This window comes from Harpia harpyja, chromosome 1 (assembly GCF_026419915.1).
Source record: "Harpia harpyja isolate bHarHar1 chromosome 1, bHarHar1 primary haplotype, whole genome shotgun sequence".
In the NCBI taxonomy this organism is placed as follows: Eukaryota; Metazoa; Chordata; class Aves; order Accipitriformes; family Accipitridae; genus Harpia; species Harpia harpyja.
Genome location: NC_068940.1, coordinates 88,425,528 through 88,440,800, shown reverse-complemented (window position 1 = coordinate 88,440,800; position 15,273 = coordinate 88,425,528). Strand labels below are relative to the sequence as shown.

Here is a 15,273-nt window from a genome sequence, read left to right as displayed (position 1 = left end):
GCAAACTGCGAGCCAGGAGCATCCTAGCCCGTTGCAATATCGTACATTGTGTGCGCCAGCACTTTTTTGTTATTACGTAAAGGCTCTTGGAAGCACCTTGGATATTTTACATTCTCCTTTCTCTGCTGGAAGCAATCAGCACGCAGGAATCCTGACGTGGGCTCTGGGACTATAGGACATTCCAGCTCGCGATCCAGCACGGTTAATCGTGAAAAGTGTATACATTTCTGGCTTATCTATGCTTTGTTATGGGTCTGACGTGAGCCCACGTCCTCCTCCCCCCGCCCGCAATATTACAGGCAGAATTTCAGTTAAAAGTGTTACAGTATCACGGTGCGGGAACCCGTGGTATTCAGACAGCAAAATAACCTTAGTCCCCGGCTGTAAAAAGCTAATTAAGCAGAAGAGGAAAATCAAGAGAAACTCGAAAATGTAAGTATTCCCTCTCGTTAACAACCGAGCATTTAACTTTGGAGCCTCAGAAAGGGAAATACCAGGCTGTTCTGCACGTTTTCGCTAAGCTTCATTTTCCACACAATGCAGAATAAAATGCTAGTTTAAAGCGGCTACGTTACCGAAGGATTTTCCATCGCTACGATCAGACTTACGTCCTTTAAATTCACGGCATGCACAAAAGAGCAACGTTTGTCCAAAATGGGCTAAAAATATACGAAGCGATAGGGAAAAAAGCACACAAATCCTTCCTCGGAAGCTAGCTACGAGGAAGTCTGAGAGGTCTGAGTGTGTTTGAGCTCGGATTGTTTAATAGAAAGATTTATATACTAACTGTATTATTTACTTTGGGAGGGGAGGTGGCAGTATAAGGGTATGCTAATTAGTGGGAGATTTTTGGGGGGAAGGGGTGGAATATCAATTTTTATTGCATCACCTGTCAGGAGTGTCCAATCAGCGTTGGCTTTAGGGGAATTAATTGATGAAGGTGTCTCCGGACGAGCTCACTTCACTCTGTCATTTTATTTGTAGCTAAAGCAGCGGCGGGAATAGCAGCTGCATTTCTTTTCTCTTCCTCCCTTCACATTCCATTATCATAGTTTCCAATGGAAAAGCAGGGAATGAAAGGGAACAGGTACTGATCTTCAGCAGCAACTTAGAGAAACACTTTGGCAAACCTGATTTTTAAGATTATATATTGATTGTAGCCTCACGGTATTTTTTTAATTTATTTTTTTAATTTTGTCTAAAGTTTGGCACTTCATTCACCAGGAATAACAGCCTTTGTTATATTTTATTAGCAGGATGCCTTGAGACAAATACAGCATCTGGCTGAGGATTGTGTGTGTGTGGCTTTTTCTTTTTTTTTTTCCCCCCCTTTTTTTTTTCCCCCATATCTCTCTCTCTCTCTGCAAATGCTGGGAATAATTTAATTCACGAAATGGGAGACCTGAAGTCGGGTTTTGAAGAGGTGGATGGCGTGAGGCTCGGCTACCTCATCATTAAAGGAAAGCAAATGTTTGCACTCTCCCAGGTTTTTACAGACCTGCTTAAAAACATCCCGCGAACTACCGTGCACAAGCGAATGGATCATTTAAAAGTAAAAAAGCATCACTGCGACCTGGAGGAGTTGAGGAAACTCAAAGCCATCAACTCCATCGCTTTCCACGCCGCCAAATGCACCCTGATCTCCAGAGAGGACGTGGAAGCCCTTTACACATCCTGCAAAACCGAACGGGTCCTTAGGACGAAACGGAGGAAAATAAGCCGGGCGCTGTCGACCACCGACCTCCGGCCGGAGCTCGCACCCACCGACCCCTTCTCCGGCTTCTGGAAGGAGAACAAACTTTGGCTGGGTTTGAATGACTCTCCCCGGCCCCTGCTGCCCATCAGGAGGAAAGCTTTGCGTCCGGGGGACACAGCCTTGCTACCGGCCTCTCATCTACCTCACATTTTTAGTAAATACACTGGCCACAGCTACCCAGAAATCGCTCGGGCGCCTTGCAAACCCCCCGTAAACTATGAAACGGCGCCGGCGGCGGGCAGCTGCGCGCCCCTCCGCGCCCGCCGCCCGCCCGCCGCCCGCCCCCCGCCCGCCGCCGCCGCGGCGCGGCCGCGGCTCCCGGCCGCCGGCCCCCCGCCCCTGCCCGCCCGCTGCCGCCGCCGCCGCCACGGGGCGGCCGCCGCCGCCGCCGGCGCGCTGGGCCCCCCCCGGCGGCGCCCGCCGGCCCCTGGCCGCGCCGCGGCCCTGCCGGCCCCGCGGCGCCCCGCGGCTGCCGCTGCCGCTGCCCCGCGGCTTCGGGCCGCCGCCGCCCGCCTTCCCCGAGAGCGGCAGCAGCGACTCGGAGTCCAGCTGCTGCTCCGGCCGCGCCGCCCACGACTCGGACTGCGGCTCCAGCCTCTCCAGCTCCAGCGAGGGCAGCTCGGAGGAGGAGGACGAGGAGGAGGAGGAGGACGACGAGGAGGGCAGCGGCGCCTCGGACTCCAGCGAGGGCAGCTCGGAAGAGGAGGAGGAGGAGGAGGAGGAGGAGGAGGAGGAGGAGGAGGAAGAGGAGGAGGAGGAGGAGGACAGCACCTCGGACTCCGACTCCAGCTCCGTCTCCAGCCAGGTCTCGGTGCAGAGCATCCGCTTCAGGCGCACCAGCTTCTGCAGCCCGCCCGGCGTGGTCCACGCCAACTTCTTGTACCATCTGGCGGCCGCCGCCGCCGCCCCCCGGCCGCCGGCCCCGGCCCCGGCCCCGGCGGAGCCCGGCGGGCTGCCCGCCCTCCGCGGCCCTCCCGGCGGAGTCAAGCCGGAGCTGCCGGAGGAGTGGGGCCGCCCCGGCTGGGCTCCCGCCGCCCCGGCGCTGCGCTGCTCCGGCGGCCTGGGGAGCTGCTTCGCGGAGATAAGAGATGATAGGGTATCCGAGATCACATTCCCACACTCTGAATTTTCCAATAATGCCAAGAGTACTGACCTAACAATTAACTGTGTTGCAAAGGGGGCCTCTTCACCTAGCCCAAAGACAAACAATGCATTTCCACAACAAAGAATACTCAGAGAGGCAAGGAAATGCCTTCCAGCAACTACTACACACCGTGCAGATAACAATACAATAGCTGCTAGGTTCTTAAATAATGATTCTTCATCAGCGGCAGCAAATTCAGAGAAAGATTCCAAAATCCCTCATTGTATTGAATTTGCCACGGATTTGCCCTCTTTACAAACTGATCCTGAGGAGGATGCTGCTTCTCCAGGGGCAGCAGCAGCAGCTGAGCTCCACTGCACTGATACAGGCAATAAGGCATTGCCATTCCTGCACAGCATTAAAATCAAAATAGAGGACAGCAGTGCGAACGACGAGTATGAGCCTGATCTTACAACACATAAGCTAAAGTGTGAGTGCAATGATACTAAGGATGAGTTTTACCGTGTGACTGAGAGTAATAACCAGGACGCTTTATTAACAGCCAAGGAAGATTCTGCATGCACTGAGAAAGAAACCACTTCCTTAAACCCGCTGACTCAGAGTCAGGTCCTCTCATGCACTTTAGGTACTCCAAAACCTGAGGATGGGGAGTATAAATTTGGAGCAAGGGTGAGAAAAAATTACAGGACACTGGTTTTGGGAAAGCGACCTGTACTGCAGACTCCTCCAGTCAAACCAAATTTGAAATCAGCTCGAAGCCCACGACCTACAGGTAAAATTGAGACACATGAAGGAACACTGGATGATTTTACAGTTAACAATAGACGCAAAAGGGTAGCCAGCAATGTAGCATCAGCAGTGAAAAGGCCATTTAATTTCATGGCAAATTTTCCCTGTCCACCATCACTAATTATTGGCAATGATGGGGATTTGTTGCCAGCTTATTCCTTAAACACCACTAAGGATTCCCAACCACCTCACAAGGCCCATCCTGTATGGAAATGGCAGCTGGGCGGTTCTGCAATACCTCTTCCACCTAGCCACAAATTCAGGAAATTTAATTAATAAAATAGTATGGAAAATATTTTCTTGAACCACCTTTAACTTTCTTATGTTTTTTAAACTCTGCAGGATGGTTTGTACAAGCCCATTAATACTATACACACTTTTGGAATCCTGTTTTATCACATTGTGAAGACAGAAACCGGATTACTATTTTCTTTACCATTACAACAGTGGTATTTTGGTTTGTTTTGGGTTTTTAATTTTTTTGGTTCTGTTGCCTTTTTTTTTTTTTTTTTTTTTTTTTACATTCCACAGAGTACTTCAGGCTAAAGACTCAAGTTAAACTCAGTTATTATGGTAGAGCTGGAACACTTTACTGTTTAAATGCTAATAATGCACCAGTACCTCAATTCAACTGCTGCAAATAAATGTCAAAAGGTTGAATAATAAATATTAGAATGAGCCATTAAATTTATGCACTAGATTTCGAAAATGGAAGTCTAACTGTTAATTCAGTTAAAGTTTGTTAAGTTACATGGTTGCACAGTAAGGGTTCACTATAATTCAATGTGGCAGCAGCCTACTTTTCGGGAGCTTTGTTTTTGGGTGCAGGGGTGTCTTTTTCGAAGAGCAGTTGCACTTACTCCTTTTTTCTCTGGTTTGGAAAGGCTGGGGTCCGCCTGTGACCCCAGCGCTGGGAAAAGCTGCCTCATCTGAAACCAGTAAATAAATGTGGAATTCTATTTTTGGTAAAAGGGTGTGTTTTTACTTGTACAGCCACTCTTTGCAATTGGGAAGCCTTTTTGTTTCACCCAGAGGTCTTAAATAAGGTTACTGTTACCCACTAATGTCATACTTAAGTTGTGGTCTGAACATGCCCCTTACAAACTTGCAAAGCAACTAAAATATTTGTCCGGCCAGCAGTACAATTTATGGTCCAGCCCCTCACGCTGGCTGGAGGAAATAGCAAAGCAGTAAATACAACACAGAAAGTGAAACGAGAGGCCGTAAGTGGAAAGAATACACAAAATGAGAAGACCGTGTTATTCATAGCTTTTTGGCACCAAAACTCAGGCGGTTCAACCGTGTTACACTTCCCGGTTCTAACCTCATCTCTTGAAATTTGTTGTCGTGGGTTGGTTTTTTGGTTTTTTTTGCCATGCCATCCTCTCTATGTAGCAGAAACATTTCTACTGCACGTGACAATCAGAGGCAATTATCTATATTTGCACTTAATATCGAAATAGTCGAACAGGCAGACTTCTAGAGTCTAGCCCTCGGTAAGACATGCTGGTATAATATATTGTGATGATGGAAGCAGTAAATCAAAATTATGGAAATTTGCACTGTTGAAAAGCATGCTTTAGCTTTATTTTCAATTAAAAACACTGTTTAAAAAAATTTCCTGATTCCATACACTTTGAATTATTGCAGAGTTATCCGTGGTTTCCTCTCCGTTTGTAAGTTCACTGTTTTTATTTGGAGGAAATACGCTTCAAGAGGTTAACTGTTTCCCTCCCTCCCCCCCCAACCCCTCGAAAAGAAAAGGAAGGGGGGGGGAGAAGAGAGAAAGGCTGGAGGCCGAGGTGGAAGCAGAGCTGAGGACGGGGGAAGGTCTCTCTTGCGGGGGGAGGACGGGTACAGCAACTCTGAAAACAGCCTGAAAAGTTTGCAGCTTGAGAAAGGCAGTTATAATTGAGTTGCTGAATCAGCAGAGTTTAGAATGAATAATTGCTGGTTTCTTTCTTTGGATTAGCATTTTATTTATACTAGATCATTCCCAAATTAAATTTTAAGGATTCCACTCATCGATCAATCCCGGGAGAATAATTTATCGTAAATCAAAAAAGGAAAACAAAGCAACAATGTAATGTTTACTGTCTGACTCAAAGTCAACATTTCTGCTGGCAATCCACTGCCTGGGTCTCAGTTTTTTAATTCCTGCCTTTTGTGATGCCCTCTGCCAACCCCTCGTGTCTCTAAATATTCCAAGCAGTCACTAACTGATTTCAGCTCTGTTTACTATATCCACACCGTAGTTTTCCTCTCATTGTAAAAGGCCTTGTCTAAGAATACCTGCAGCCAAATATATTTAGAAAGAGTAAACAATTGCCTTTCAGTGGAGTTACCCTTCCCCCCCTGCTTGCACACGCACACACACGCACATGCACACACATCACTTTAAACTGCCAATTGCAAAAGGTGCATTGCATACTTAACCGCTCTGCTGAAATTACGATGGTCATGAAAAATCTGCTTACTAAAGTTGTTCTGAGATGAATGTTTACATTCGTATGTTTAGAGCTGCACAGATTACAGCCTTATTTCCAGAGAACTGTAAATATGTACAAAATGTACTGCTCAGGAAAGCCCCCTGCTCTGTTAGAAAGCCGTGTCTGCTTGACAAAGGTCTTCCCTTGACCAAAAAAAAAAAAAAAGAAAAAAAGGAAAAAAAAAAAAAAAGAAGAGCCAAAAGCTACAAAGGTGCAATATGCAAACTTGAAACCTAAAATTTCGCCTTGTCAATTAAACAACGTATCACTTTCAAAGTAACTCCATCCCCTGACCCTGTTTACTTCCAATTAGAGATATGCTGATTTGGCCAGGAATTGTAAATTACAGAGGTGCCTTTTCAGGTTCCCGAAATAATCCTGGGAGAGGGGGAGGGGGAGGAATAAGCATAAATTTATACCAAATAGGCTCTGCAGAGTTGAGGACGTGAAATATGGCGCCCAGCCCTGCCAGCGGCCCGGCAGCTCCAGGCCCGGGAGCTCCAGGCCCGGGAGCAGGAGCAGGGCAGGGAGCACCCCAGGCCCGGCACCCACCGGGCACCCCCAGCAGCCTGCTCTGCTGGGCTCCCCGCCACGCAGGGAACATCAAAAGGCAAGAAGTTAAACAGCCAAATAATTTTCACACGTGTACACCTCAGTTTAGCGCAAGCCACTAACAAGGACATTCGTGTTTTTACTACCGTTGGAGAAATTAGCCAGGTATAATAACTCACTAGGGGGAAAAAAAAAAAAAGGTATTCTTTCCAATTCGGGTAGTTTGGTAACTGTTTCTGATGGCATTGTAATTATTATTGCAAGCAGAGTTCATAATAATTTCAGCCTTAATAATATAAAGTCATATCATCGAGTTACGTAAAAATAACCAATTTTCTCCCATAAAGGTAAGTTCTCATAACAAGGAAAACCAAAGGTTTTTCAAGTGAGCCACGTTACCATTTTGTTGCAATGTTTACAGGTGATAAAACTTAAAATGTATTAGTAATGAATCGCCACCATTTTCCAGTTCCTGGTGTACACAAAAATCAACAGAATTTTCTAGAGGAAAAAGCAACTGAGGGAAGCGCGTGTACTTTATGGACTATACTCCATAGGTATTTGCCACAAGTAGAGTTCACCAGTAAATTTATTGGAAAGATTTCTGCTGCCAGATGGAAGACAAAAGGAAGTTTTGGACTATGTTTAATTCTCTAGAGCATTAAAAAGGGAACACGTGTAATGCCTTCAGCAACGAGGTATATTGCCTTAAAAGTTGTAACTTGCCGTTTACAACAATTTACTTCAAGAAGTGATTGTTCTATATCCTACACTTACTTGACTACAGTGGGATAATCTCTTTGCCGGTTGTTTATTTAAAACGCCACTACTAGCAATAATGCAAAATAGTGGTAGCTGTTCTGTGAAGTTTGCTGTTCAATCAATTCACTTGGTGATTTTTTTACATGGTTTCTGATTCTTTTTCCTCTAACAGATTTAGTTGCCAATAAATTAAATTTTCTGCAGAAATGAGAGCAATGCTATCATGTTTGTGTTTGTCACCATTCACACGTGCGAGTGGTTGAGGCAGAGAGGGGTAAAAAAGTGGCATTTTTGACCCACGGCAGTAATCTGCAGGAAAATATTCTACATACGCAGTAGGTTAGAGAACGCAAAACACAGATAACGTTGTTAATTGTGGTTTTTATGGTTAAGAGGATTGCTGGAAAGAATATGCAATGGCTCATCCTGGGATCTCTTTGGTCAGCTTGGAAGTACAAAAGGAGGGCAAGCGCCTGAAAATGAAAAGCCCTGGCCAGCAAAATAAGGAGGGAGGCATTGGGATCTACCTTGCTGAAGTCATGCTTGCAGACATGACCCGTTCCCCTGGTATTTAGCCCTACAGAAAGCGTGGTCTAACAGCTCCTGGGCCAAGTACGGGGCTCCTGGCTGCAGGGCGGCCAGGGCTCGCCAGTGAGGGCCGCGGCCTGCCTGAAAACCTTTCGGGAAGGGACGGCTAACCGGTTTTAGGCCTTCCACGGTGCATTTTTTTCACTGCGCTGATATAATTATTTGCCGTGCCCTAGGCCCCTCTCTCTCCCCCTCTCCCTTTCACTCCAAGGCGGCCTCACAAGCCCCCGCTTTAAAAGGCCTGAGATGTTTTGCATGAAGCGCTCACAATAGGGGTTGAGAGAATTGACAGTTTCAAAAACAAGGCGCCCTGTCCTTTCCAGATGCCGAGGACCCCTCTCCCGCACCATCTCTCGTTTGCTCCTCGCTGCTGGTGGCTTTATCCTTAGCATTGCAAATATACGGCAACAGCTGTGTTTGTAAACAGGGGGGAGGCCGGCGGGAGCCCCGCCGCCGCCGGCCCTGCTCTCTGCTCTGCTCTGCTCCGCTTCGTGCGGCGCGCTGCCTCCGCTGGCCGCCGCTTTGCTGCCTCACCAGCCACCGCCTGGAAATTCAAAGGAAAAAAAAAAAAAAAGAAAAAAAAGAGGGAGAGGGAGATTAAAAAAAACCGAAGGGAGTGCAGCCGGGGCGCGGGAGGAGCGGCGGCCCTCGAGCGGCCGGCCTGCTCGGCGGCGGGGCGGCCCCTGCGCGGCGGGCCCGGGGGACAGCGCGCTTCGGGCCGCCATCTTGCCCGGCGCCACACAGCCTCCCCCTGGCACCCTGGCCCGGCTCCCCGGCTCCCGGAGCGGCTCCCCGCGGCCGGGCGGGGGGGCGGCGCAGCAGCCCGCGGGGCCCCCGGGGGCTCCCGCACTTCAAAGCGGCTTCTCGGCGGGGCCGCGGCTCCCAGCCCGCTCCCCCCTCCGGTTCCTCCGCCGGGACGTCCATCTTTCCGGGCTCTCCCGTGGCGCGGCCCCGGCCCTGCCGCCTCCCGCCCTGCCTTCTCCGTGCGCGGGGGGCCGCGGCCGGCGAAGAGCCACGGGGGGAAGCCCGCGGTGGTTCCGCGGGGCCCTCGGGGCAACTGCCGGGCGAGGGGCCGGCGCGGGCGGCCCCGGGCGAGGCGGCCGCGGAGCCGCCGGCGGGGCCCCGCGCCGGGGGAGGCCTGGGGCCTTCGGGGGAACGCTTGGGGACTCCGGAGGAGGCCTGGAGGCTCGGCGGAGGCCGTGCGCCCTCCGCCCCCAAGGAGCCGGCCCGGGGAGCGGGGTCAGCGCGGAAAGTGCAACAGGGCTGTTTGCTCTTGCGTCTAAAATGCAGTCGGGGCTGTAAAGCGTGTGAAATTACGCACTGGTCTCTTAAAGAGTGGCTAATTTATAGTAAATAGTGAGGGCTTTGTAAATGGCTTTATTATGTTGTTTCTTGTTAATTGTTGAGAAAATCCCCATTGTTGAGTGTGAATGGCTTTATGGGCTAACCCGGTCTCCGGTGCAATCCAGGGGCAGTAAATGGCCGCTCCGCTAATGTGGCCCGTAGCGAGAAGCCGGCACCAGCCGCGGTGACCTTTGGGCGGCGGTGCCGGGGTGCCCGGAGGGGCGGGGCCGGGCCGGGCCGGGGGTGCGAGGCCGGGCCGGGCAGCACGGCCGCGCGGGGGCTGGGGCGTGCAGCGGCCGCGCTAAAATGGACGCCCCGCAGGCAGCCCCTGCAGCTTCGTCCCCTCGGAGCGGGGAAGCGCCGGGACCCCGGCACGGGGGTTACACCCCCCCCGCCCCTCCGCCCCTGCTTCTCCCGGCCCGGCAGCCCGGGAAGCAGCGGCGCGGCGCGGCCCCGCGGCGGCCCCGGCCGGCTCTCCCGGTGCAGGGCCGAGCCCGCCGGCCCCGCCGTGGCAGCGCACACGTGCAGGGGCCGATCTCCGCCTTTGTTAGCGGCCGCGCTGCCTGCCCCGCAGCGCATGGGGTGCCCCTGCCCCGCCGAGGAGCACTTCTGCCCGGCCGGGGGGGCGGGGGGCGCCCGGGCAGCGCCGCGCTCCAACGCGGCCCTCGGCCTCCCTCCCCCCCTTGTACAAATAAACAGGAGCCAGCACCTCCAGCCCCTGCTCCCCCTGTCCCGGAGGGGCGGCGGGGGTGGGGAGTGGGGGGATAAGGGTGCCGCAATAAACTTCCCCAAACTCCGCATCGCGCCTCCCCCCCGGCCCCCGGCCGCGGGGGGGAGGCACGCCGCCGCTCCCGGCTGCCGGAGGAACCGGGACGCGGGGGCTCCCCCGCCGCTGGAACATAAACTCCGTTTCACCGAAACGCCTCCCGAGTGCACGTGCCTGCATATTGTAAAATACAAATCGCGATGAAATGTAAATTCCACTCCAGAAACTTATATTGGGCTATTCTCTTTCCTGAAATCTCTCCCCCTCTGATTTCGCTATTAGGAGAAATCCCCCTGGGTTTAAAGCACTTGTTTCACGGATTTCTGTACAGCCCACATCTGTTGACTTCCCCTCTGCAGGCAGAGGACGTCGCGGGTCTCCCGGCGGGGCCGAGCCGCGGAGGGGCCGCCGCAGCCCCAGCCCTGCCCCGCGGAGCGCAGCGATTTTCCAAACTGCCTTTCGGGATCGGGACTGAATTGCAAACGCGTCAGATGCACGGCTGCCTCTTCCCCGGGACTTGCGCTTGCAGCGCGTTTCCAGGCTGATTAGTAGTGTCGGAGCAGCTAGATAGGGCTGTACAGTCCATTTCCCTCAAAACAGGATGTTTCCATCAACCTGCATTTGGTTTTCCCCAAAGAGCAGCGGAGAGTTTCGCTGGGAAACACGTCCCGCCTAAACCCTCGCCTTCAGCTGCCACTCGGGTCACTTCACATCTTTGTATGATATTTCATCCTGTCATTCCCCTTTCTCTACCTTTCCGGGCAAAAATAAACAAACAAACAAACAAGCAGAGCCTTGGAGAAGCCGTTGCTGAGGGCGAAGCGCCGGGCTGCCGCACCGGCAGCGCCCGGCGGAGCGGCGGGGCCGGCGAGCCGCCCCCTTCGCCGGCCGGGCCACGGTTCGGCCCGGGGGACCCCCTGCCCGGCCTCATGGTTTAGCTTCTCGTTGCTCCCCGAGCAAAGCCCCTGCTCTCCCGGACCACCTCCCGCCCGAGCAGCGGCTGCCGCCCCGGGAGCAGCGCCTTTGCTGGGATTTCCAGCGTCTTTGTGCGTTTGTGGAGGTGCGTGTGAACGGGGCGGCGAGTGTTAAAACTGCCACAGAACCTGTGCGGACATATGTTTTATATTTACCCGCGATGCTTTTGTATTCCCGGGATGCAGGGGTAAGCTGCCCGAGACAATAGCAAACCCAGAAACATTATCTGGTAAACTGCATGAAAACAAGAAAAAAAAAACAACCCAAAACAAAAAAAAGGGGGGTGGTGGTGCTCCCTTTTGGAAAGGATCGTTTCCATTTTCGTGGACGTGACAGTTTGCGTAAGGGTAAATAGCGATAACGTGTTATTCCGTGTACAGTTTTCCAGACCATTTGAAAAACTTTACTGTGTCTGCTGCGGATGTTTGAAGTAGCACACTGTAACCAGGAGAAGGATTTTCAGGTTGTTTCCCGCTATGACATAATCGTCCCCGTCAAAATCTGGCTAAGTTCGCCGGAGGGAAAAAGATGTTCATGCTAAATGATGTGGGAGAAGAAAAGAGAGTACGGCGTTTAATACGCGCTATAAAATAATGTCAGATCTCCCCGCCTGTGATCTCGCAGTCTCTCTTACATTTTAGGGGAAGTTTATAAATGGTTACCTGGGGTTTACAAATTTTGCTAGTAAAATCTCATTAATTCCATTATGATTTCTGTATCCTTCCCCCGTAAAGGGGCCTGTAAAATGTATTAATTCTACACAAGCCCTGCCATTCATCAAGCCCGCGAACATTTGGATTGCCCTATCTCACTGCGTAGAGGCCGATAAATAGAAAGGCTCTCCAGATAATCGCTGATATCTCTTGTCCTCCACGCAGAGCACTTGGTGGTATTTGTTCCGTCCCAGAAAAGCGGGCTGCTTAAAGAGGCTTGAAAGTAGGTGAACTTTTTAAAACACACCTGAAAGTTGGGAATCTTTATACGTGTTTGCATTGCTCGTGGGGCAACAAGGAGGATACCCGGCAGCAATTGCTCATCAGGGGACTTAAAAGAGGCTCCTGCCTTTCCCGAGGCCTTTCTGCCTCCCTCCCTCTCTGTAAACACCAGCGCACAGATGCGGCGAGGGCTCCCGTGAAAACCCCAGCCCGGAGCCCGGCTCCTCCGCCAGCGCCTGCGGTGCTGCATTTGTTCGTGCCGTTTTCCGCGGGAGACGGATGACAGCGGGTTTAGGAAAAAGCTCCGGAGGGTAATTGAGAGTTCAGCGGCTCCCAGCCCCAACGCCGGCACAAACTGCAAGATCATTTTGCTGCGGCGTCGTGCGAGCTGCTCTGCCTTCACAAAACCTGCAAACCCAAGGCGCCTTCCAGACAAAATTTACTGCTTGTATTTGGTTTAGCAACGTCGATGGCGTCTGATCATTTAGAAAGACGAACTACATAAACATCTGATAGTTTGTATTAGAATCAAGCACAGTGACAATTGCACAGAGCTGGTTTTAATTTTATTCCGAAGTGTTTACACATCGACATATGGTAAATTTGTCTTCGCTGAGAAAGTTAAGAATCAATAGCGTTAATAGCTTTGCATAGACATGATAGCGATTAACATTTCTGCATCTCTACCGGCCCAGGGCTCCTGAAGATAAATGCTTGGATGCTGAAAGAAGAAGGGTTTTCCATTGAAGATTAACTGGCTCTGCCCGCAAAGGTGCTTGGAGGTTCCTCGCAGGCACCGCCGAATTCAGCAGGACTCGCTCTCTCTCTGCTGACGGGTATGAAGAAGTAGCAGCGCCCTTGCTCTGTTCTCATCTTTATTTCGCAATGCCTTTGCCCACCAGTACCTGCAAAGCTCACGCCTGAAAAAACAACCGGCGACTTCCCGGCAAGGAGACCTGGTCTATGATAAAAGGCTGGAGCCTGGTTCCCCCCTGACTCCGACTGGGATGACAGCGTTTTCCGTGAGCCTCTCTCGCTCCCAGGGAAGCGGGAAAAACAAAGCTGCCCAGCCCGCTCCCTAACTCACGCTTTCTACCAAGGTGCCGCAGATCATGTAGCGTACTCCCTGGTTTTCCCAAGGGATGTCCAGCTACCTCCAGTCGTAGCAAGACGGGATGGCAAAAACTCGGTCGTGGCGGGACATTTTCTAGATTCGAGGATGTGCTCCCCAAGAGATCGTAAAACTATGTATTTATGTACATTACCCCCCCCCCCATACGCAGGAGTCATCGACATTTGCAAAGGCTGCTAATGCAGCAATTTTCCCCAACACCGACGGACTATTATTTTTAATTTTCAGGTGTTGCTTTAGGAAGATCATGAAATCACGTAGAAACTCTAAGCCAAACCCAATCCACAGCTGTCTATGCACGTCTCTAAGTCAAACAGGTCAAATATTTTTTAAACAGGCATTTACCAAGAGAGAGGAAAAAAAAAAAGGCATCTAAGCTGGAAACCTGTGGGGGCATAACAAAAGGAGAGAGGCCAGAGAGAAATATCCCACAGTGGATTACAAGGTTATGGGACAGGTCACTATAGGAAAGTTAAACAAAAAATGAAGGGTACATTATATAAACCTCACGTAATTAAAAAATAGTTAGTTCCAATGTTGTAGTTATACCCTCAGATATTTGTTGAGTTTGTTGATCAAGTGCCTGTGAATTTATTGGGAGTTTATTCTGTTAATATACCTTTATTTACCCGGCGTTTGATTTTTCACATAATTAGAAAACTGACCGCAGCCTTTAATGACTGTGTATTTAATGAAGACTATCATTGTTTTACACCGCAGACAAATGTACAGAATGAGCTATTATAGGAAGGGACGTAGTCAGACAAGAAACAAACCCAGCCTTACAGAGAGAGGACTCTAAGACAGTAATATATTAAATATTGCAGCGATCGATTTCAATACCCTGAGAGGACACGGGAATAAAAATTCACCCCCAAGATGAAACGATTAGGAATTCTTTGTTGGGAGGGAAAAAAAAAATGCTCCCCCCCCCAGCTCCTTTTTGTTCAGGTTGGAAGAGGGCCGGGCAAGCATCTTTCAGGGTCTCGGGTCCCGGTTTGGGATATAACCCGAAAGGTTACCCGCATCTCAATGGCGTTTCTCCGTGGTAAAAAGATGGGTCTTTGTCCGAAGAGAGACGGATTAAATATCAAGACCGGCTCCGGTGCGCGGGACAGGAGCAGCCCCCCCCCCCGCCCCGGCAGCGGCCCGGCGGAGCGGCTGCCGCCCGCGGCGGGGCTGCCTACCGGGCCGCTTGGCTGGGGGCAGCGGGGGTTTCCCGCAGCCGGGACCCCGGGCCGGGCCGGGCCGGGCAGGGCGGCGGGGGCCGGCTCTCGCCTTGGCCGTCGGGGCGGCGGCGGCGGGGGGGGCCAGCAGCTGCGGGAGCGGGCCCCGGTGCCGGCGCTGGAGGGAGCGGCACCGGCCCGACCCCCCCCCGGCAGCCCCTTTGTAGCCAGGCCAATTAAAACGGCACAAAAAGCTGCGCCCCAGCCACCCTCCGCTCCCACCGCTGCCCCCAGCCCTCTCTTCCCTTCCTTCCCCGCATATTCCCCCCCCGCCACGGCCCTTCTCGGCTTTAATTAATAATTAAAAGGCGGCATGAAAATTAAAGAGGGCGCAGAGGAGGGGCGAGGCGTTTCCGCGCCCCGCGGGAGCCCACCTGGGCGCTGGGGATGGGGGCGAAGGTGGCCCGGCGTCGAGCGGGGCTGCCGGGCTGGGGTCCCCCCGCACCGTCCGGGCCACCTCCCTCCTCCTCCTCCTCCTCCTCCCCGGGGGGTGCCGGGGCGGCGGCCCTGCGCAAGGCTGTTGGCGGTAGCCGGGGCTGAGGCTTGGCAAGGCAGCGGCCGGGGGCTCGGGTTTGCTCCGCTCCCGCTCGGCTGCAGGGGAGAGGAATTACAGCCCAGAAAATGTGAACCTGTTGACTGCCACATCCCGAGTGAAAGGGCCGGTAGTCTTTTACATTCCCAAACCTATGAAGTTGGGATGCCATCGCTGGGCCCCTGGATTCACCTGTCACTGCAATCACTGCCCCCGAGCACTGACAAATATTCACAATAAGAGAGTGAAAGGGTCTCTTAAGGTTCACTGATTTGTGTGTAGAACTTTGGAAAACTGCAAACAAGCGAGAAAAATTGTCCAT

The 15,273-nt window shown here is 52.0% G+C and overlaps 1 protein-coding gene across 1 annotated transcript; it reads left to right on the top strand.

Annotated features, from left to right (window-relative positions):
• The first annotated feature begins 162 nt into the window (after positions 1-162).
• Positions 163-6,282, top strand: SKIDA1 (SKI/DACH domain containing 1). Its single transcript, XM_052804015.1, is given in 2 exon segments — positions 163-2,158; positions 2,160-6,282. Coding segments are annotated over 2 exon segments (2,532 nt in total). The 5' UTR covers positions 163-1,393; the 3' UTR covers positions 3,927-6,282.
• The last annotated feature ends 8,991 nt before the right edge of the window (positions 6,283-15,273 follow it).